This window comes from Suncus etruscus, chromosome 2 (genome assembly GCF_024139225.1).
Source record: "Suncus etruscus isolate mSunEtr1 chromosome 2, mSunEtr1.pri.cur, whole genome shotgun sequence".
Classification (NCBI taxonomy): Eukaryota; Metazoa; Chordata; class Mammalia; order Eulipotyphla; family Soricidae; genus Suncus; species Suncus etruscus.
The window spans coordinates 153610165-153634770 of record NC_064849.1 but is presented as its reverse complement, the minus strand read 5'-3'; the positions used below and the strand labels follow the sequence as shown (position 1 = coordinate 153634770).

Below are 24606 nucleotides of genomic sequence, written 5' to 3'. Positions count from 1 at the left end.
CACATATTGTATTTGTATCTGTTTTGTTTCTTCATTGCAAAATAAGATATATGCAGTGTTCATGAGTTTTGTTTTTACTATAGTCAGACCCTCCAATGGTCTGAGGGACAGTGAACTGGCCCCCTGTTTAAAAAGTTTGAGGACCCCTGATTTAGGAGATGGGAGATAAGGTGCTGAAGTATTTGGAAGTGCAGTGCAGTCTCAAGCCTCTAAGTCAGAAGACATGACCAGCAGTGAAAACTGGTCACTAGGTGGTGTAGTCAGCCCACAGGAGACAGGGTGTCCTTAGGTCACCTGCATTCATCCAGGATTGCTGAGAAAACAGCAGATGCTTTCCAAGATTAATAAAGAACAGATTTCCTTATACCATCACAAAATTAATTATATTAGTAGTGATTATATTAGTAGTAATCATTATTCACTCATAGGTGTGGGAAACTGTCCAGTTCAATGTCCTTATAACAATTTGGAAATGTTCTACACAGCTTTGAATTTTAGAGACATACAGATTCAAGTAGTCATTTTTCTAAAGCATTTTATAGAAAATGTTGACATCTTAAGCGAACCACAGAATGTGGTACATTTTCATGTGGCTAGAGTGCCAAAAGCACTTTGGAAAGACAAATGATACAGCAGGTGGTGCACTTGCCTTGCAATTGGTCTACTGAGATTTGATCCCTGGTACCGGATGAGGTTCCTCAAGCCTGCCAGGATTAATTCCTAGCACAGAGCCTTGAATGAATCCTGAGTAGTATTGGGTTTGACACAAAAACACACAAAGCAATTGGGACGCAAACTGACTTCTCCCTGCTCATCTTAATGACACAAATAACTACTTTGCCCACATAAAATAACTTATTTATTACTACTCAGAACATTTGAAGGTAAACAGGCATGGCCATTGATTACCTACAATTTCCTACAGGTCAGAATAAATTATTCAAATGCACAAATTTAAGCAAACTATTCAAGTAAAACTACTTTTTTTTTACCTCATTTGGGTCAAGGTTAATGCTATCTACTGAAGATTTGATCAATTATCTGGTATTTAATTTTTCTGTATTTTGTTGATTTGAAGTTGTTTAAAATTAGGATTGAAATAGTTATTTTTAAAATACATTTTCTAAAAGCCATTAGAAATTAGAAGGTTGCCCTGTCAGACAAACTGTAATCATCATTTTAAAGCAGCCATGTTTGTGCAGAGGAGATAGCACAAGGGTTAAAGTGTTAAAGTGCTGCCAGCCCGGATCTGACCTTCAGCACCACATTGGGTCCCACCAACCACTGCTGAGAATGACTGGAACAGAGCCAGGAGTAGCCCTGAGCACCACTGGGTGTTGCCTGAGAAGCTAAAATCAAATCAGAACATCCATTGTTAACAATGAGCATAAGTTTACTGCTAATAAAGAAAATCTGTAGTGTACTCCTTAACAAGACACAACCTGGGAATTTCAAATTTAAGTCTATTCTAGCACTTATTCTAGCACTTTCCAAACTGGTGCCTTGTATAGCCTCTCACCTCACTTTGATTTGTGTAATGAAGGTGTCTGTCAACAGGTTGTTATGATGAGTAAATGAAATAATACTGGTAATCCCAGAGTCTGAGACACACTTTATTTAGTGAGTGTTTTCTAAAATGACAAAGTTAGCATAAGATAAGGAGAATCCAGAGTCTGGCTATATCTTTCTGACCATATATTCCTCTTCAAAGTCACTGATATTTTAGCTATAATCTTACAGTGGTTTATTAAGATACTTTGATGCTTTGCTTGCCTGTGTCATCTACTTGTTTCCACTAAAATATTTTTTGCTGATACTAGTTACAATTGTTATTTGGTGAACTTCCAGCTATTTTTTAACTTTCTCCAAAACTATAATATATAGGAATACTAACTGCAGGCTTAGTGCAGTTGAACATAATCATTCTTTTAATCATTCTTTCTTTCTTTCTTTTTTTTTTTTTTTTTTTTTTTTTTTTTTGGTTTTCTGGGCCACATTTGGTAGTGCTTAGAGGTTACTCCTGGATCTACACTCAGAAATCTCTCCTGCCAGGCTTGAGGAACTGACCATATGGAATACCAGGAATCAAACCTGGGTCGGTCTTGGGTCAGCAGCAAGCAAGGCAAATAATGCCCAAATGCCCTACCGCTGTGCTATCTCTCCAGCCCCAAGATAATTATCCAGTCAATGTTCTGGCAAAATACAGAGCTGGTGCCTGATCAGCTCAGCAAATAAGCCCTCAGCTACCTCTGCAGAAAGAAGACATGAGCCAGCAGGTATCCAGGGCAAGTTGCAGGTCCTTGAGGGTGCATTTTATTGTCAGAGTTAGCATTCTGGCAGGCTCAACATCGCCATTGTTTTCATTCATTCTGTCCCAGAAAAGCTTGTGCATATGGTTGGATTCAGGTTGCTCTTGCTTTACTTTCTGAAATAATCAAACCAACTTAAGAAGTTGTGTAGGACTGGGAAGAGTTGAAGTTTGGAAATCATATGCAACACTTTCAAAGACTGATACTGATAATAACTTAAATTTATTTTATTTACCTTAATTTACCATTTAAATTTATATAATATTTGGAACGAAATTACTATAGGCTTAATGTTTTATAGGAACAGGGCTCATAATACATAGATGATTGGGGCAATTATCAGAAAACTCCACAATTCTATTTAAAAAAAACAAAAGTGACCACTTAAATAAGATTTTTAAAACTGCTTATTTAAATGAACATCTTGCAGGGAAAAAATGGTTTGGCCTTTTTGAGGAAGAAAAAAAATATATTTAAACATCTATGTCTAATGAGTCATGTAAATTGTTTGCTGACTAAAAGCTACCACTCCAGCTGGAGAGATAAGAATAAACATTTAACAATTCTATGGCATTATAAAATAGATGGAACTATTGATCCAATGCTGAGGATGTTCCAAGGACAGTTGATGAGTGTAAAGCCAGAATGATCTGGTCAGTGACTTGGCAGAGGATTTGGCTGAAAGATAGATTGAAAATAAAAAAAGTAAAAAACAAAAAGCTTGCAGAAGGAACAAGCAGAAAATCCAGAAGACAAACAAACACAGTGTGCTTAGTAAACCATCGCTGAGAGATAAGCATAGTGTAGCAAAGAACCAAATTAAAGATGATTTTAAAATTTGCTTAATTTTAACTTGATATATTGGGTTGCAAATAATTATAGATCAAGCAATGATTGAATTTGGAAAAGAAAAAAGTGGTAGAACTGAGGGAATTTAGAACTATGGGAATTGGTTGATCTTAGATCGGGGTGGGGGGAGAAGAAACTCCAATAAAATTTATAGTTTGCTTTTTCAGTAGTACTGAAGTTAGTAAAATGTGAAATACAGAAAACCAGGTGGAAAATTGTATAGAATCCACTAAGTTCTTTTGTTTGTTTGTTTTTTGTTTTGGGGGGGGTCACACCAGCACTCGGGTTACCCCTGGCTCTATGCTCAGAAATCGCTCCTGGCAGGCTCGGGGGACCATATGGGATTCAAACCACCATTTTTCTACGTGCAATGCAAATGCCTTACCTCCATGCTATCTCTCTGGCCCCACCACTAAGTTCTTTAAGCAAAATAATAAATAGTACACAATCTCATTTAAGACCTTATGGTTCAGAAAATCCGTGGACAATAATTTCAGTCATTCCATTATGAGATATATGTTGTAGCAAGCAATATATGCAAATTGTTTTGTGCCTCCTAAGGGGATAAGAAGGTGGGAAGGGAGTAACTTAGAACACCAATGGAAGGAAGGTCACAATGATGATTATGACTGGTGTTGCATTGGTGTTGAAATATTGAATACCTAAAATGACTGTATTATAAACAAGTTTATAAATCATGGTATTTAAATAAAGCATAAATGGAGAAAATGGGAAATAAAGTCCTATTCTACATGCAGGAGTTGCTGTTCTTTCTTCAGACATGAAGAAACATTTCTGCATAAAATTACTTGCCTAAAGCCATCAAAGTTCAGAATAGAGCAGGGGGAAAGATAAAATTGATAAGTAGCTATAAACTAACGGTTGTAGTCCAGCAGGAGAGTTTGTGCTACCCTGGGTTCAATCCCCAACATCAATCTTCTCTTTCTCCTCCTTCTCTTCCTCCTCCATTTCCTCCTCTGCCTTCTCCTCCTGCTCCATTTCCTCCTCCTCCTCCTCCTCCTCCTCCTCATCATCATCATCATCATCATCATCATCAGTAGTTAAACAAGATCAGGCCCCTACAATCAGTCAAATGAATGAACACTTGCTTCCTGGAACTGTAAAGATAAGACAGTCCTTATAAAAGCACAGAAGATGTCGGTTTTGAATCTATTCTCCACAGTTACCTCCCTTTAGAAAACGAAGTTGCTATTGTTTCCTATATGATTAAATCCCTTTTTGGTTGTTGTTTTGGGGTCACACTCAACCGTGCTCAGTGCTCTGGCTCAGAAATTACTCCTGGCAGGTTCAAAGGTCATACAGGATGCCAGGGATGGAACCCGAGTCAGCCACATGCAAAGCAAATGCCATACCTGCTGTGCTATCATTCCAGCCCAATTAAACCCTTCTTGCCTTCTCACTGTTCCAAGAAACCCATTACAGAATAAGGCTTGGGATCAGTGAGCCAGCTCAGAGGGTTAGGTACAAGGTTCAGAGTTTGCTCCCTTTTCTGCCACAATGCTGTAGAATCTGTCTCTATACAAGAAAAGACATAAACCAAAGCCCTGAGTGGATCATATCATGAGGGGGCTTGGGGGTAGGTGGGAAAGGAGCCAGGAGGAATTCTTTTTGTTTTGAGCTCAAAGCTACTTAACTATCTTGGGGAGACAAAACAAGTTCTCTAGGGTTGGAGCTATCTATAGTAGAGTAGGTAGAGTACTTGCCTTATGCATCACTGCCCTGGGTTCAATCCTCGTCATTGGTCCCCCAAGTACTGTCTGAAGTGATCCCTGAAACAGAGTATGCCCTAAGTACCACTGCATGTGATCCAAAAAAAAAGACGTTCTCTAACTTGGTCTGTTTCCAGTGTGGGAAAATAGAAACTCAGCCCTCTGCACCCCTGCAATTCTGTTCCTCCTTTAAACAAATTGAAACAAATTTTGAAAATAAATCATGTTTCTTCTGTGTCAGCAGGATGTATGCTAAGTACAGTGTTCTGGTGGTGAGTGCCTGGGAAGTGAGATGGAAATTATAGTTTACAGTGTGAAATGGATAGGCAGGAGGCTTTTATCTTGATGTAAGCACATCCATAAGTGTAGCCTGCGCTGAATTAAGAGTGTACTAATGATGCAGTTAGTCTTTACGGGAAGTTTCATCTAAAATATATGGCACTTGTTTGAACCTACTATCTCCAACTAATCTCAAGTCTAAATCCTGTTTATAACAAGCACTCTTCTGACTTGTTTTAATCTCAAGCTATTCATTTTATTATTTTTATGTATTTTATTACTTTATTTAAGCACCATGGTTACGAAATTGTTCATGATTGAGTTTCAGTCAAACAATCTACACCATCCTTGACATTTAGCATCACCAAGGTCCACAATTTCCCTCCACCCACCTGCCTCTAGGCAAACATTTCACTTCTCTCTCTCTCTCTCTCTCTCTCTCTCTCTCTCTCTCTCTCTCTCCCTTTTTAACACTTTGGTTTTTGCTATTGTTAATAAAGGGGTGACATGCATGTCACTTTATTCCCTTTCTGCACCCCCTTTTTTGTCCAGAGTGATTAGTTCCAACTGTAATTGTCATTTAATGTATTGTAATTTTAGACATCCCATGTGATTAATTTTCTACAAGACATGTTTTTAGTTTATATATTAAGAAAAGCTAAAGAAACAAATTCTTTATTTAAAGAAATGCTTTAGTTAGTGCTTTTGTTAGCCCAGGTAAGCAGGGTGTCTCCTCCCCAAAGAGTCTCTTATAGAAGACTTCAGCATTTTTTATGTTGTTGTTGGGTTTTTGTTTTGCCTTTGGCCAAACCCAATGATATTCAGAACTTATTCCCCAAGCTGCACTCAGGGAATCACTCCTAGCAGGGCTTGGGCAACCATATGTAATACTAGAATTAAATCCAGGTCAGTCTCACACAAGGCAAGCATCGTACCTGCTATATTATTGTTCTAGCTCAAAACCTCATCTCTGCTAATTGAAGAGTTCAGATACCTCCTTTAGCAAAACTTCATAGCCATAATTTGTATAAATTTCTCCTGAACATTCAACAAAATTAATCCCTGTCCTGGATGAAAGGATTGGAATGGTGACAGGAAATGGGAGTGGTATTTTATGAGAAAGCATAGGGAGTGGAGAAGGAATGAATCTTTAGGAGGAGGAACTATAAGAACTTTAGGGGGAGAGGCCAGAGTTTGGGGCACATCCCTGGTGCTTAAAAACTATTCCTGGCTCTGTGCACAGTAGTAACCTTTGGCAATGTTCAGGGGACCAAATGCAGTACCAGGAAGGATCTAGCATCAGTGTCATGTAAGGGAGGTGCCTTAATTCCTGTACTAGCTCTCCAACTTCTAGCTAAACATTTGCGAAAGAGGAAGTATTATAAAGGTCACCAGAAAAATTCATTTCCAAAGCAAAGCAAAAAAAAAAAAAAATTAGACTAACGGTTTCAAAGTATGTAGCATGCTGATAGTCAGCCAAAGCTAAGACCATCAGTTCAGTTTTTTAATATATTTTTTATTTAAGTAACATGATCATATTTGGGTTACAGTCATAACCAGAACACCCCCCTTCACCAGTGTAACATTACCCCCTTCCCCCTTCTCATCCCCTGCCTGTATTCGAGACAGGCATTCTACTACAGTTGTTTTTAAGTTCAGTAAGTTGTATTTTTTTTCCTTAAAGGATAAAAGTAAAAACATATAGTAAAGGAGTGATAGTGGCAATCGCCGTTGTTTGCATAGGTCCAGAAAAATGGGGAAAATGGAAAAAAATCTTTGACCTGATTACAAAAAGGCCTCACCCCAGAAGTTTATTGGCATAAGACAGACTCTGGGTTCCAGGCAAATCAGTCCGTCCAACTCCAGTCATTCTCAAGGTCCTGGTGAAACTTTTTCACACTTTAGCTGTTGTTGGTATCAGATTCTTATATTGAAAGACTCTGGATTCTGTGCATTTCTTTCATCGATGTCAGGCTGATGTGGAGCATCCTCTAGTTTCAGCATACCATTAAATGCGGAGCAATCTGCCCTGCATGCAGACTGTTGCTGAGTCGTCTGGGTGTTGGGAGCACTCTTTGGAGTAAGTCAATGCCAAAGCAGTGGTAGGTCTTCCCTGGTAGAGGCTTGGATCCTGGTAATGTTAAAGACAATTGTGGTTGTTTCCATAGATGGTATCCATTGTTCAGGTGTGTGTGGGCGATGCCCATTCTTCTGAGGCCTGAACCAAATCATTATGCCAATGTTCAGAGTAAAAGGCCTAATTACATTACTAAATTTGTGTTCCCATCTCTATTAGATAAGAACTTGTTTGCATATGTATTATTTTCCCATTTTAATGTGCCTATGCAAAAGAGAAGCAATGCCACAAGATATTGTTGGTGCATCTGGAGGCCGACGAATAAAGTCCAACATTCCCCGTAACTTGGTACAAACATGAAATCTATACAGAGATACTCTTCTACCAGTATTGCTTATAAAACAGATCTCAAAGGGGGGAAATCAAACAATCAAATAACAAATCCAGTGGGCAAAATTGTCACTATATAAGGATATTCAAAAAGAGTTATAGATGTTAAGGGAATACATCTGAGATATACGAAGGAGATACACGTGACCCTTTTATGTTTTAGAAATAGTCAAGAGGAAGGGGGGTGTTTCTGAGACCACTTTGGTCTGTGATTGGACAAGCAAAGAGAGCATGGAGCCATGTCCTCTCCTTGTTGCCTGCTGAAGCTTCTGACTCCCAGAGAGGCTTTTGCTTCCTAATTGCTGGAAGTTGAGAGTTCAGCAGTCCCCTCCCAGCCCCTTGCTGGGGTCTCTTAAATTGCACCTCACTGGCACCCACTTGCTGGGACCCTGAGCAGGTGTCCAGGAATAACCCTGGGACGCGAAGGAAGGAGAGAGAAGGCTGTGGAGGGCAGCCGAGGCTGCATCTTCCCCTTATCTTGGCCAAAAAGCCGACAGCATGGAACCTTGCTGTGACACGTTGCCTGCTGAAGCTTCAGACTCCACCCAAAAATTACTGTGAAAGATATGTAATCCACCTTGGCCAAAACAAAAATCATTAGTACAGAAAATGGTTAAATGTGGGGTAACAAGAGATGGGAGTGAGAGAGTAAAGGAATAAAAGGAGCGCATGGACGGCGTTCAGATAATGACAAGCAGATGAAACACAATGATAGCCATATATTTCTTATAATGTTCCGCACGGGGGCGCTAGCCCCCGCACGGTTTCACAATGGACAGGTTGAATAAGGAAACTAACTAACTTTCCCTGATAAGTACTAATACCAGACCTATTGTGACCCATGTCCGGCACCCCTTCCCAGGCCTGGTTAAAGCGGCCTTTGGCATGGCGGAGGGCTGTCAAACGCCATGCTGGCAGGACCTTCCCGCTCAGCTCCCAGGAAGGAAAGAGATCCTTCCCGAGCCAGAAGGCCGGGAGGTCGGAGCCCCCACCCCCAGACCCTCCCTTTGGAGGCGGGAGGGAAATGGGGCAAGCCTAGGAAAACCAATAAACTCCTCCAAGGGACCCACCTCGCTGGTTTGCCCAGCCATGCAGCCAGGCAAAGCCCTGGAGTACCGGAGGAAGGAGGTAGGGGGGTGCTGGGGTGACCCATGTCCCGCACCCCTTCCTAGGCCTGGTTACAGAGGCCTTTGGCATGGCGGAGGGTTGCCAAACACCATGCTGGCAGGACCTCCCGGCTCGGCTCCCAGGAAGGAAAGAGCAATCAGTTCAGTTTTTACAGAAAACATATCTGATCATCTGAGAGTTAGGTGTCCTTATCTCCAATTTTTTACTTGAGCATTGAAATATTCCCACCTTTAAATTATTCAGAGTTTATCAAGAAGTCTTAATTCACGGCCTAGCAAATATTTTACCTCTTGTTTTTGTGTTATGGTTTTGTTTATTTTTGTTCGTTGTTCTGGGGTTACACTGGGGACGCTCAGGGATTCTCCTGGCTCTGCATCAGAAGTTGTTCCTGGCATTCTTGGGGGACCATATGGGAAGCCAGGAATCAAACCTGAGTCCGTCCCGGGTTGGCCACATGCACGGCAAATGCCCTACCTCTGTGCTATCACTCTGGCCCCTTCCCTCATGTTTTTAACTAAAAATTATTCTTCTGGTGGAGGATGTGGTTCAGTAGCTGAGTATGTGCTTTTCTTGCCCCAAGTTTGATCCCTAGCACCCCAAAACTAGGGAGGACAGAATTATTCAATGTGTTGACATACTTTTTAAAACATTTGAATTTTGGGACCGAAGCAATAGTACAGTGGTAGGGCATTTGCCTTGCACGTAGCCAATACAGGACTGATGCCATCCCATATGGTCTCCGGAGCCTGCCAGGAGCGACTACTGAATGCAGAGTCAGGAGTAAACCCTGAGCAATGCTGGGTGTGACCAACAAAACAAAACAAAACAAAAACATTTGAATTTTGCTTGACTTGGTGGCCCAATCTCCCTATCACATTCATATCTATAGTGAGCTATTGACAATAAAAATATTACTAACATAATAGAAATGCATTTTCTTTTTCTGGCCAGCAAAATTACACTTTCCATTGACTTTTTTTTTTTCTTGCCATGTCCCACTGAGTAAGAAATTGCTTAAAATATACATACTAATCTGAATTTTCCTCTTCTCAAGCTCTGTTTATACTGGCAATCTTTCTTGTTTATAATATTTAGTAAGATTTGATCACTATTCTGTGAGATGACATTTTTCAGAACTTTAGAGTACTTCAACAAAAAGTTGTGAAAACATCATTTGGATCATTACTATCCGTTATCTACCTTTGTTTCAATGGTTTAAGTTTGGGCTGTTATTGGCAACAGATGATTGGGATTGGCAGTGAAATTTGTAATGTGGAATTTGTACTAAGATAGTTACACTGTACAGGGGATTCTCTCAACACGCAATTAAGTACACTCCACACAAAGAGAGGACAGCAAGAGGTCACTACATTGTTTTTCTAGACTGAAAGACTTCTGAAATGAGAAGTCTTCAAGAGTGAACATGGGAGAAATACATAAAACAATGTTTCAGAAAATATAAGCTCAAGAAATGAGCCTAAGGGGCCAGAGTGATAGTGCAATAAGTAGGGCATTTCCCTTGCACTTGGTGGATCCAGGTTCCATCCCTGGCATCCCCTATGATCCCCTAAGCCTGCCAGGAGCAAGTTCTGAGCAGAGTCAGAAGTAACCCCTAAGTGCCTCTGGGTATGTTCCCCAAACAACAAACAAACAAAAAAGAAATGAGCCTAATGGGAAGGCAATGACCCTATTCAGCTGAGATTACTGGCACACACGCCACCTTTCTAGAATCCTTAAAAATTGCTCATTAAGGCTAGAGCAATGTACGAACTATAGGGCACTTGCCTTGCACGTGGCTAACATTGGCTGATCTCTGGCACCCCTGTAGCCTGCTGAGCAGTGCCAGGAGTGATCCTTGAACATAGGACCAGGAATGGGCCCCAAGCACAAACAGAGAAAGTAAGAAAAAAAAAAAACCTATATAAAGGTCATAATAATATAATGAAATTATCCTTGAAACACCTTTTTATTTGTTTGTTTCTGAGCCACACCCAGTGGTGCTCAGGGGTGCTCCTGGCAGGCTCAGGGCACCAAATGAGACGCCGAGGATCGAACTGGGTCAGTCCTGGGATAGACCCAGGTCAGAAGCAGGTCGGCCACGGGTTGGCTGGAGTTGGCTGCGTGCAAGGCAAATGCCCTACCCACTGTGCTATCACTCCACCCCTGAAACACTATTTTGAGATTCTCTAAACTAATGCTCAGTTTGTAAATTTTAGAAACAATCTTGCTGAGGTTTAGACTAGATTCCTTAACAGAGTTTTATCTTTCATTTTAGTTTCTAGCATTAACAGTTCAGCTAAGGGTCTCTGTGCCGGTTAATCTCCTGGGAGACAACAGATAGACTCAGAAAAGCAGAAGTAAGAGCAGAGCTGCTGCAGGTCGACATATTGGACACCATCTTGCAAAGTTTTCCTCAAATAGTTTTGTATTTCTCTGATCTTCACTTGGATAGACAAATAAATCAAATTTTTTATGATTCCCAACTTGAAGCATCATTCATTCCCTGTGAAAGGACATGAACCCCCACCAACCCTGGAAATTTTTCTGTTACTATGAGAAGCCACCTGGTCTGGTTCAACTGACAAAAAACATTGACTGTTTTCTATTTGGTACAATACTTGGAAAGTACTTTGTGACCCTCAATGTCTTCCAGTGAAGGACTTTTTTCTCATCTCCCTTTTTTATGTTTTTGTTTTTGGGTCACACCCAGCAGTGCTCAGGGATTACTACTGGCTCTACACTCAGAAGACACTCCTGGCAGGCTTGGGGGACCATATGGGATGCCGGGATTTGAACCACCAACCTTCTGCATGCGAGGCAAATGCCTTACTTTCATGCTATCTCTTCGGCCCCTCATCTCCCTTTTTTGGGTATATTTTTGCTTGCTGTAGCAGCCGGGTGCATATGTATCTGACAGAATCTTCCTATGGGTAAAGTTTGTTGAGATCCTCAGTAAGAATTACCATTATATTCCATTCCTTCTGTTTCCTTTTTTTTTTTTTAAAGCCTACCACCTACTAACTAGCCAGAAAAGTTCATCACATACAAAACATTTATTTTATATAGTTTTTGAAAATGTGGCTTCAGTTAATGATATAATAGAACATAATTACTAAATATGAAAATTGTGGGAAGAGGATGAGGGGGTCATGAAAAGCTATCTCTGGTGCCTGACCCTAAAAAAATATTTTATTTTGTTTGTTTTTGGCACACCCGGCAATGCTCAGGGGTTACTCCTGGCTCCATGCTCAGAAATCACTCCTGGCAGGCTCGGGGGACCACACGGGACACTGGGACACTGGGACACGAACCAATGACCTTCTGCATGAAAGGCAAACGCCTTACCTCCATGCTATCTCTCTGGCCCCTAAAAAAATATTTTAAATGAAAGCAATGAAGTTATCAAAAACCCTTGGAAAACTAACAGTGATAAGAGACATTTGTATCTGGTATATATCCTTATGACTGCAGTGGACTCCCATAGTTTAACTTTTAATTATGTCTCCAATAGGGAGGTCTTATTTCATGGAGGTGATTGTCAATTTGGATTTGGGGACCATGCCTGATGCTCAGGAATCATACAGACTCTATTCAGTGTTCATGCCTGTGATGCCTGCAAGGAAAGCACATTTATTTAACCTTGTAAAGGTGTAAAGGTGCTTGCTATCTAGGATTTAAGTAGACAAATCTGTTTTCTTAAGATCTTTGACTATATACCCATATTCTTTTGGAATATATATACTGCTTCCCCCCTGAAATTTATAATAGGATTATCCTGAACTGAAAGGAAGAGAATGATCTCAGAATTAATTAAAATTAATCTTGAATGATTTCCCATGAACAGTGCCTAGGGAAAGGAATATCCCCTGAAAAGCTGTAAATTGCTCACTGAAAGTGACTTTGTTTGGGTATGGAAAACACTTTACAGCTTTGCTTCTAAAGAGATGCTCCTGAGCTCAAATGCAAAACAATAATGCTATGCCTGGCTATAGTTTGTGTAGTCCTCCATCAAGGAAGAATTTGGATGACTGCAAGAATTCATGGTGAACTACAGTTCCAAAGCTGGAAACTTTTTAGCTACTACGATCTTTAGAAAGAACCTTCCTGAGTCTATATTCCTGGGAGCAGCATAGTTAAAGATATAGGTCTGAAAGAAATAGCCAAGTCAGAATGTTATACACCGTTCAAGCAAAATCTGGTTGGCAAAAATGAAAAATAATAAACGCTGTTCCCATGATTAGAGAGCTTCCTCAGCTAGCCAGTAGGTGGGTGTGTTTAGCAGAAGGAAGCAATGGGAACCGCCTGTCAGCCAGCCCTAAGACCTAATTAGCTCAGCCTACAACAAAGATAAGTGAGCCTGGGAGGAGGGCCCCCTGAGGGGTCTTTAGATTCTGGGAAACGTCTGATTGGCAGATGTTAAAAGGGATTCTTTGGTAATCCTGTGCATCAATGAGCTGCACAAATTCAGTCCAGGACTGCAAGAATTCAGGCATGAGGACGCTGTGCAGCAGTCTCCCACAGGCAGACCCAAGATGGACAGAACCTTGGAATCCCTGAGACACATCATTGCCCAAGTGTTGCCTCACCGGGACCCAGCTCTAGTCTTCAAAGACTGTAAGTACTGAAGGGGAGAGGTGGAAGCTTTTTTTTTTTTTTTAAATTGTTTAGAAAGTAGATCCAAACATCTAGTCACATCCTATTTAAGTATGATTTCTCCTACATTTCTGTAGTCGTGTGCTATGGTCAAAGAGATATTTAACTTGGTCCTGACTGAAGTCAAGAAGATGGTTTTATCTCATCTATGGGTCTTAGCTAGTGATTCTGTTCTGTCAGTGGTCCATCTTGATAGTTATTTAGAAGTCTTTCCTATAATCTAAGACTCAACTAATGACTTAATGACTTAAACCAAGACTGACTAGTACGAAGATTAAAATGAATAGTGATTTGAATCTGATTATAAAATGTCTCTATGAGCCTATTTAATTCTCGATAACATTTAGTAATTATGTTCAAAATATTGTGCTTGAAAATTGTTGATGCAAATAAAAGTTAACAATAAAATCACCTCTGAACTCTTAAATTTTGGCAACTAATTGTCACATTTATTTTAAAAAGTCAATAAAATGAAAGGACTTCCCTTTATTGCAGCTACCCTCCTCAAAAAAAAAAAAAAAAAAAAAAAAAAAAAAAAAAAAAACCATCATCCCCAAGGGGGGGAAAATCTAAATAGCTATGGCATTGTTATTTCAAAAAAATTTTTAAATGATTTTGAAAAATAATTCAATCAAGTTTTCCAAGTCTAGCAATACCATTAAACCATTTGTCATGTAACTTTGTTTCTGGAACCAATTTGATTTCCTGCTGCTGCAAAACAGACTATCTTCACTTTGTATCTTATCTACAATGGGTTTCAGATTACAAAGGGCTTCTGAAATAGAACTTTGCTGCCCAAAAGGTATAATGCATATGGATTTTTTTCTTTCTTCTTCAATAGGTTACAGGTTTCTTTGTGAATCTCATTATGCCTGTCTCCATCAAAACATCAATGGTTTGGATTTTTGATTTCTAATTGCTGAATAATGTTAGTTTCCAGATGTCCTTTTAGTTTATATTTCTCATGTGTGATGAAGAAAGAAATGTTAAACCATTTTATCCTCTAAAATTTTCTTCTTAGAAAATTTCTTAGAAATTAAATTGTAAACATTTGGCTTTCTAAGGCATAAAGTGAAAGCTTTTCTTCCTTCCTTCCTTCCTTCCTTCCTTCCTTCCTTCCTTCCTTCCTTCCTTCCTTCCTTCCTTCCTTCCTTCCTTCCTCCCTCCCTTCCTTCCTTCTTTCCTTCCTTCCTCCCTTCCTTCCTCCCTTCCTTCCTCCCTTCTTCCCTTGCTTTCTTTATTTCTTCCTTTATTCTTTCCTCTTTTTCTTCCTTTCTTTCTTCTCTTTTTTAATCTTTGTTTTCTTTGTCTTGTCTTTATTTGATTTATTATTTGATTTCTTATTTAATTTCTTCTTTTTTTCAAATACTGTTTTCAGGCATGTCAATAGTGCTAGACCTAATAAAAATCACTCCCTCCTTCATTCTAGCCTGGAATCTATTCAGGTTGGTATGTTTCTTTAAGTGAAGGAAAGAATGTCCCTCTCCTACAATAGCACTAAATTCACTTAGTGAAGGGGAAAAGGCTTTGACCTACCCAAAACTGTAGCTAAATTGGTTAGAACCAGGGGTTTTATGCTGAGAGTTTGAATAGTGGCAGAAGAGTGAACAGAAAAAGAAAAGTTTTATTTTGTTTTACTGAACTCATTGTGAATTTAAGAAACTCATTATGGAATTTTATAACTCACTTTTTAAACTGAAGTAAATTCCATGAATAATTTTCAGTTGAGTACTAAGAATAAAATAGAAGGGGAGCTCCAAGAAATGATACCTATTTTGCTGTCCAGACCTTTGCAGGAACTCATATGTCTAAGAGGGAAGGTCTCCTATTTTGTACAAAGAACTCACATTGATCAGATAGCCTACTATAGTGGCCTGCTCCCTCTTGGTTGGTAACTATTATAAACTGCTAATCCTCACCCTTTGTGCATTTTAAATTTGAAAAATTACTAAAGGAAAGTAAGTCAAATGGCCAAATTTGAACGAGTTTTTCTAATGTTAAAATATCTTAAGTACTCACAGACTTCTTGGAATATATGGGGTTACATGTGACTTAGTTACACTCTGGGGCAAGTCATCAAAATCAAGAGGGGTGAGGAGGAAGGTGGATACCTGGAGAAAGGTGGATATCCAACACAAGACCCAGAGGAAAGCACTTGCACTCCACCACTTGTTTTTGGCACATCTATGCTTTCCTGTTTTACACAGCCTATAAAAAGCTGCCATCAGTCTTAGCAGCTTCTGAGCCTCTCTCCTAATCACTCTGGCTCATCTTCCCCAGACAAATCCTTTCGTGCCAGAACCAAGGGACAAGGAACTCAGCATGTTACTGCCAATTAAAAAAAAATTGAGCAAAGAAAAACACACATATACACACAAACAAATTCACATACTCCATCTCTCTTTTACTTTTGCCTTCCTTCTCCCTGTCTCCCTTTTTCACAAAGTATTTTCCCTAAATTTTTCTTCCATATATACAAAGGCATTTCTCTCATTACTCTTCTGCAAATCCTAACATAGGGGATGTAAACGATCATGCAATTGATTTGCTGTCTTTGATTTGCTTTGATTTTATATTAAAATAAGCAACAATAAACTGCATTTTCTCTTCAACTTGGTCAAGAAAAAGCACCCAGAGAATTTCTGGTGTGTGAGAAAATCACATGGACAGAATTATGACCATTGGAGAAAATAAATTTGAACTCTCCTTTTAGTCAAGGAAATCTCCAACATTTTGCAGAACATTAAATGGTCATTTGTTTTAGACAAGGTGTTCATATGGCAATTGTTTTAATTTTGTTGTATTTTCTTTCCTAGAAGAAAATACATTTTTGTAACATTCCCACCCCCATACCCTCTTTTGCCTACCTCACTTTTCTTTTTTTTTTCTGCTTCTAAAATGTTTTCTTAATTTTTATTTAAACACCTTGATTACATACATGATTGTGTTTGGGTTTCAGTCATGTAAAGAACACCCCCCATCACCAGTGCAACATTCCCATCACCAATGTCCCAAGTCTCCCTCCTCCCCACCCGACCCCCGCCTGTACTCTAAACAGGCTCTCCATTTTCCTCATACATTCTCATTATTAGGACAGTTCAAAATGTAGTTATTTCTCTAAATAAACTCATCACTCTTTGTGGTGAGCTTCTTGAGGTGAGCTGGAACTTCCAGCTCTTTTCTCTTTTATGTCTGAAAATTATTATTGCAAGAATGTCTTTCATTTTTCTTAAAACCCATAGATGAGTGAGACCATTCTGCGTTTTTCTCTCTCTCTCTGACTTATTTCACTCAGCATAATAGATTCCGTGTACATCCATGTATAGGAAAATTTCATGACTTCATCTCTCCTGACAGCTGCATAATATTCCATTGTATATATGTACCACAGTTTCTTTACTTTTCAACTAAATATCTCTTTAAATAAAGTGGGCTCTTTGTTGTGAATGTTGTGGGCATGTGCTAAACCTAGCAGTGCTCAGGGCTTATTCTTGGCTGTGTGCTCAGAGGTCACTCCTGAGTGACCTCACCCAGTGGGACTCAAGGTACCATATGAGGTGTCAGTCATAGGGGGTCAGTCGTGTGCAAGGCAAGAGCCCTACCTGCTGTCCCATCTCTCTGACCCCTAAAGTGAGCTCTTGACTTGAATTTTACTCAGACTGACTTTAAACTGCTTTCCACCACCTGAAGGCCTCCACTTTCAGACAAGTAACCCTGAGACTTTCTATACCAGCTTTGCGCAACTGGGGCCCCCCAAGATAGTCCAAAGGGGCTACAGGCTGAAATTTGCATTAATAAGGGCAACCACATGGAAATACAAGGTCAACTAGTAGGATAGAAAAGCCACAGGAAGGAGATGCATTTGGAAGGGGGCCATGGAAAAAAGGTTGAGGAGCACTGCTTTAAGAGTACCTAAGAGATTGCAGAGAAATTAAGGCACAACTCCATGTTGCATTACATTGCTAGTTTTGTGAAAAATTTCCTTTCTTTTCAAGTGTCAGGTGTTACAACAAAGTACAAATTGCCCTAAAGTAGGGGTCTCAAACTCGCGGGCCGTTTGCGGCCCTCTGTACAACATTTTGTGGCCTGCGGCCAGCCTTCAAATATCACAGTATTTGCGATTATTCGCTTACCAAATAATCGCAATAAAAATCGCATTAGTAAGAAAAAAAATCGCATTAAACATTTGCATACCCCGAGCAGTTCTGTTTTGGGTATGAAAATGTTTAATGCGATTTTTTGCGATTTTTTCTTACTAATGCGATTTTTTATTGTGAATATTCGGTAAGCGAATAATCGTGAATACTTTGCGCCTAGCGCAGACATTATTTCCGCTGCTCCTGCCCGCTGTCCCTCGCATTATCGGAGGCCTAAGGGAGAGAAGGGAGAGAAGTATATTACAGAATTAGATTTTGTCATACCTTCATCATGACTTCATCAAAGCCTGCAGTGAAGAGAAAGATTGATGGCGAGCACAGACAATTTCAGGAAAAGTGGGAGACGCAGTATTTCTTTGTTGAGCACAGGGGCAACCCCACATGTCTTATTTGCTCAGAGAAAGTTGCAGTGCACAAGGAATACAACTTGAAACACCATTATTCAACTAAACATGCTGAGGAATGTGCAAAATATCAAGGAAATGAGAAAGCCAAGCCGGTTGCCAGTCTTAAAGCATGTCTAATGAGGCAACCAGATTTCTTCAAGAAAGCAACCAAAGAGAATGTTGCATCAGTCGAAGCTAGTTACATGGTTAGTGAGATCATTGCTAAGGCAGGGAAACCATTCACAGAAGGAGAGTTTGTTGAAAAATGCATGTTACAGGCTGCAGGTATTATCTGTTCGAAAAATAAAGGTCAGTTTAGCAAAATCAGCCTTTCTGCCAACACTGTGGCAGAGCACATTTCTGACATGTCAAGTGACATTTATCATCAACTGTGTGAGAAAGCCAAATGTTTTGATGCATACTCAGTTGCTCTTGATGAGGGCACAGATATAATAGACACTGCTCAGCTCACAATTTATGTCCGTGGTGTTGATTGCAATTTTGAATTGACAGAGGAGCTGCTCACAATAATTCCAATGCATGGCCAGACCACCGCTAATGAGATATTTCGGCATTTGTGTGATGCCATTGAGAATGCAGGTTTGCCATGGAAGAGGTTTGTTGGAATAATAACCAGTGGAGTGCCATCGATGACAGAGAGGAAAAATGGACTGGTGGCACTTGTTCAAAAAAATCTTGAAGAGGAGGGTGTAGAGAAGGCCATTGCTCTTCACTGCATTATTCATCAGCAGGCCCTTTGCAGTAAATGCCTGCCGTGTGACAATGTGATGTCTGTTGTTGTGAAATGCATCAACCAAATCAGATCCAGGGGCTTAAAGCACAGGATGTTCCATGCTTTTTTAGAGGAAATGGAGTCAGAATATGGAAATGTGCTCTATTTCACCAAGGTATGTTGGCTCAGCAGGGGAAATGTCCTGAAAAGATATTTGAGTTGAGAGAAGAAGTGAAAGCCTTCATAGAGAAGGATGGGAATGCTGTTTCTGAGTTGAGTGATCACAAATGGCTCATGGACCTAGATTTTCTTGTTGACATCACACATAAGCTGAATGTACTAAACAAGATGTTACAAGGCCCAGGGCAGCTTATCAGTGCTGCCTATGACAACGTGAGAGCATTCTCCACAAAACTTGTGTTACGGAAATCCCAGCTCTCTCAGACAAATCTTTGCCATTTCCCAGCATGCAAGGAACTTGTGGATGCAGGCATACCATTCAGTGGTGAGAAATATGTTGATGCTATTTTTAAGCTAGAGAAGGAATTTGGTCACAGATTTGCAGACTTCAAAAAGCACAGAGCCACTTTCCAAACTTTTGTGGACCCCTTTTCCTTTGATGTGAAAGATGCCCCTCCTGTGCTTCAAATGGAGCTCATTGAACTGCAATGCAGCTCTGATCTCAAAGCCAAGTTCAGGGAGATTAGTGGAAAAACAGACATGCATGGGCAATTTTTGAGAGAATTGCTCTCCAGCTTCCCTGAGCTTTCCCGAATGAATGTTCAAGCACACCATGTGCCTTTTTGGGAGCACATATTCGTGTGAAAAGTTATTCTCCACATTGAACTTCAATGAAGTCAAAGTACAGGTCTAGACTTAATGATGATCATCTTCAAGCCATACTGAGGGTCTCAACTGCTTCCTCTCTAAAGCCAAATGTGGTTCAGATTTGTGAGAAGAAGCGCTGTCAAGTCTCTGGCAGCAAGGAATAGGCAAAAGATGCCATGTTCAGAAGAACTGTTCATGATCTTCACTCAATTTTCTAGTCATGTTCAGAAGAAATATTTAAAACTGTTAATAATGACATTTGAGGACTTTTTTTTTGTGAAATCCCTTATGCGGCCCTGCCTCACCCCGACTTTACCTCCTGTGGCCCCCAGGTAAATTGAGTTTGAGGCCCCTGCCCTAAAGTCAGTACAGTTGAGTTTATCAGCTGTACTTTTGGATCCAAATGTGAGTGCAAATTCCTCCAATGACAAGTGCACCACACACTCATCTGCCACCTTGGGGTTCTTTGTATGACAGGAATGGCAGGATGTGATGATAGCATTAGGCTAAGAGCATGTACTCTTTACAGCTAGACAGTAAGTCTGGTACTTGTGTAATTTAAAAATGAGGAAACTGAGGCTCACAGCAGGTAAATTGAGTTGTTCAGGATTACACAAAGTCAGAATTCAGATTCCATCACCAACCCTTGTGCAGTAAATTAGAGATACAAAGTGGGGTAGAGACATAACTACTGGGAATATGTGAGAGGCCAAGGAAATAGACACATCTGGAGAATAGGTGAGAGAAGTACCTTTTTAAAAAGAGAAAGCAGAAAATCAGGCAACACAAGATGAATGTGATGGGGGTGTAGGGAGAAGCAGTTGGAAACATGAGGTGGGATCATATTGAAATAAAGGGACTACATCTTTGGGATTAACTGTGATCCTAGATTAGCTCTGAGTTTTATTTTGTGTTTAGGTTGCATTGGGGGAAAATGATAATTAAAAACTATTATATGGCACATTTTCTGACACTAAATTTGTGGGGCTAGTACTCACACAACAATCAGCATTTGTGGATGCAGAGTTGTGCATGGAAAGGACCCTTTTACTAACCCAAGGATAAAATAAGGCTAACTTTGAAATATGTATTTCAGTTGTCAGTAAAGTCATGAAACACAGTGATTTACAGCATTGACTTATATGTGAGGTGATGGTTTTACTAATAAACACCTTGAATTTTACAATGAAAACTTTATCATGGTCTTTTATCAAGATTGTCTCTTGGCACAGTGGGAAATTTCTCCCATATTTAAGGTGGTTAACTATTTCACTTGGAAAAAATATTTTTTTTTAGATTTTGGGGCCTTACCCAGTAATTCTCAGGAATTATACTTGGCTCTGCTTTCAGGAATTACTCATGGCAGTGTTCAGGGATTATATGGGTGGTTGGGGAGCAAACTCAGATTGACTGAAAGCAAGGCAACTGACCTCCCCACTCTACTATCATTCTGTGCTCTTGGGGGAAATATGTTTGTATATGAAAGCTTTATATATTTATACACATACATATATACATGTATATATACACATATATATCAAATAGATGAAAAGCATTTGATTAAAGCATATCTTTTTCCTTGGAGAAAATTGTAACTAGACTATAGAACTACTAAGAATATCTTAGTAAATATGAGTCTGATAAAATGCAGCAGAGGAACAGAAATTCCAAAGAGTCAGGTATTTTCTCCATGCTATGGTTTTTAGTGTACTTACCTGAAATTTATAAATGTGATGACACATTTATGGTTTTTGTATTTCACAAAAAAATGACTAAAATAGGATATAAGGGATGAATGCAGTGTGCAGTAAAATCCATACACATATTGCATTGCATTCCACCACATAACATGAGCCTAAAAGAATAAGGCTAGGATCCAAAAATTCTTCACTTCTCACTAACTCAGTTTGGATTAATAATTGCATTTAATTATAATAATTTAAACTCTGAGGATAATTTTAGCATCTACCCTGAGTTTATATTCCACTGAAACCTATTCAGATGCTAATTTTACTTTTATTTATTATAGGATGCAACGATTTTATCTGAATTAATACCAAAGGAAAGAATATCACATATTTAACTTGGTTGTTGGTGACATAAGTAGTGTTCCCTCTTTCTTTGTTCTCTTTCTCTCAAATGTGTAAATACACATTTGGTAAATTTTAAATGTTATAGTCTGCCCCACCAGAAATATTTTTAACATAGGGGAAAAAGTGACTTCTTGATCATCTAATGGCCATATTCTTTCTAATACTTTATGCATTAATATGCAAATGATATTTGACAAACCCAGATAATGTATCACTGACATTTATCCTATGAGCTGATGCTTCTTCATGGCCTTGCTGTCTTGTCTCAACCAAAAGCATTTGTAAATTTTAACAGTTAGAATTTGTTAGCCTGAACTCAACTTTAACAACTTTTGAAACTTATGTGTTAAGTTACAGCCCATAATAGGATACAGCTGCACCAGGGTGTGTTTCTGAGCATATGATTTTTCTGTTTAAATGACATGGTTTTACTGATTATGTGCTACAGATTGATTTAAGAAATGTAAGACCACTTTAGAAGCCTTTCATAAAAGAATCTTCTTTATTTAATACATTTCATATTGAAGTTTGAACCCCAAGGCTTTTCTTTCTTTTCACCCATGTTCAAATGCTCACATCAGTTTAGTCTGTCAAGGTAGTTAAGTCCATTCTAGTGTAAAATTTTTTCAAGAAAAATAGGATGAAAGTTGAATTTGGACAAAACAGGCCAGGTTCACAGCTCTCAAACTCTGCGTTCTCTCTGGTACCACTAACCTTTATATTATGACCGAGTTCTTCTTGCTGCCATGCTGAGACTCAGTTGATTCCTGTTTTGATCTCACCTTGTCAGCCAGCTGTATGAACCCATCATCCCCCTCAACACTCTACTGACACTTAAGGCCTGTCCTGTGTACTTTGTGCTTCTCTGGGGGACTCTGCACTTGTAAGTGAGCACCTCATTGGCATATATTTATCCACACTCACTTCTCTTGCAAATCCTAAGAGAACAAAAGCTCGACAAAGGCCTCTCTGAGGTCAGCTGCCTTACAGTTGGCACCAAACTGGAAGAGAAACACTTTTTTTGCAATTTGTATATCCCCTTGGCTTTCCATCTTACTAAATTAAGGACAATTTTTCCAGTGTCTCTCCCTTATGAAAAAGTACATTGCAACTGAACATTTAAGCACCCCATCTTAAGTCCTTTGTTTTCTGATATCTTAATCACAGTTTAATAGAAGAGAGAGTTGAACAGATAGTTTAGGATCAGGCAGAGAGCCTGGAGAATGAAGGGACTCTGCAAACAGACATTGCCACCTCTGAACTGGCTCTGTATACTAACCTGGCTAGGCTGATTAGAGTTGCTGCCATCATCCTTTGCAGCTCAAGGCCTTGAGTTTACACTTAGTACCATCCTCTGTGAAAGACTGAGGAACTCCTGCTTGTTAGGACAATCTCTGCCTTGTTTAGAAACACCAGCTTAGTCAGTGCAGTAGGTAGAGAGCAGCTTTTTCTTTCTTTCTTTCTTTCTTTCTTTCTTTCTTTCTTTCTTTCTTTCTTTCTTTCTTTCTTTCTTTCTTTCTTTCTTTCTTTCTTTCTTTCTTTCTTTCTTTCTTTCTTTCTTCTTTCTTCTTTCTTTTTTCTTTCTTTATCTCTTTCTTTCTTCTTTCTTTCTTTCTTTCTTTCTTTCTTTCTTTCTTTCTTTCTTTCTTTCTTTCTTTCTTTCTTTCTTTCTTTCTTTCTTTCTTTCTTTCTTTTTCTTTCTTTTTTTTTTTTTTTTTTGGTGGTTTTTGGGTCACACCCGGTAGTTCTCAGGGGTTATTCCTGGCTCCAGGCTCAGAAATTGCTCCTGGCAGGCACAGGGGACCATATGGGGCGCCGGGATTCGAACCGATGACCTCCTGCATGAAAGGCAAATGCCTTACCTCCATGCGATCTCTCCGGCCCCCCTTTTTCTTTCTTCTTTCTTTCTTTCTTTCTTTCTTTCTTTCTTTCTTTCTTTCTTTCTTTCTTTCTTTCTTTCTTTCTTTCTTTCTTTCTTTCTTTCTTCTTTCTTTCTTTCTCTCTTTCTTTCTTTCTTCTTTCTTTTTCTCTTTCTTCTTTCTTTTTTCTCTTTCTTTCTTTCTTTCTTTCTTTCTTTCTTTCTTTCTTTCTTTCTTTCTTCTTTCTTTCTTTCTTTCTTTCTTTCTTTCTTTCTTTCTTTCTTTCTTTCTTTCTTTCTTTCTTTCTTTCTTTCTTTCTCTTCTTTCTTTCTTTCTCTCTCTCTTTCTTTCTCTCTTTCTTTCTCTCTCTCTCTCTCTTTCTCTCTCTTTCTTTCTTTCTTTCTTTCTTTCTTTCTTTCTTTCTTTCTTTCTTTCTTTCTTTCTTTCTTTCTTTCTTTCTTTCTTTCTTTTTTAAATTTTTGGCCCACACCAACAGCGCTCAGAGAATACTCGTGGCTCTGCACACAGAAAACTGCGCACAGGTAGGTTCGGGGGACCATACAGGATGCCAGGGATCGAACACGCAGCTTCCTGCTGCTGCTCAATCTTGGCCCACTAAATCCATCCTTGAGTGCATCTTTATGATTTCCTCTTGCTCCTTCGTATGCAGACTCTTCAGCCATCTTAAAAAGGTGAACTGTAGCTCCGTTTAAAAGATGATTTATTTAAATTTCTCCCTTGATAATTTTCAGTTCAGCAATATTAAATTCTAAGATTAAAATTAACTTTTTGTTCAAGTTAGCTTTGTAAAACAAACCAAAAGAATAATACCTACCGGGGCCGGGCGGTGGCGCTAGAGGTAAGGTGCCTGCCTTGCCTGAGCTAGCCTTGTACGGACTGCGGTTCGATCCCCCGGTGTCCCATATGGTCCCCCAAGCCAGGAGGAACTTCTGAGCGCATAGCCAGGAGTAACCCCTGTGCGTCACTGGGTGTGGCCCAAAAACCAAAAAAAAAAAAAAAAAAAAAGAATAATACCTACCTCTGGAAAGTGCCATGGTGAGGTAGAGGGACCAGAAGAAAAGGAAAAACAGCTTCTGAGCTGCTGAAGTAAATAGAAGTTTTTTCTTGGGGGGGA

At 39.4% G+C, this 24606-nt stretch overlaps 1 protein-coding gene across 1 annotated transcript in view; it reads left to right on the top strand.

Moving 5' to 3' along the window:
* The first annotated feature begins 13270 nt into the window (after window positions 1–13270).
* Window positions 13271–24606, top strand: part of LIX1 (limb and CNS expressed 1) — a 64731-nt gene continuing 53395 nt past the window's right edge. Inside the window, exon 1 of the mRNA XM_049769171.1 lies at window positions 13271–13376. Coding sequence (XP_049625128.1) covers window positions 13295–13376 — 82 coding nt within the window. The 5' untranslated portion in view covers window positions 13271–13294. The remainder of the gene's footprint in view (window positions 13377–24606) is intronic.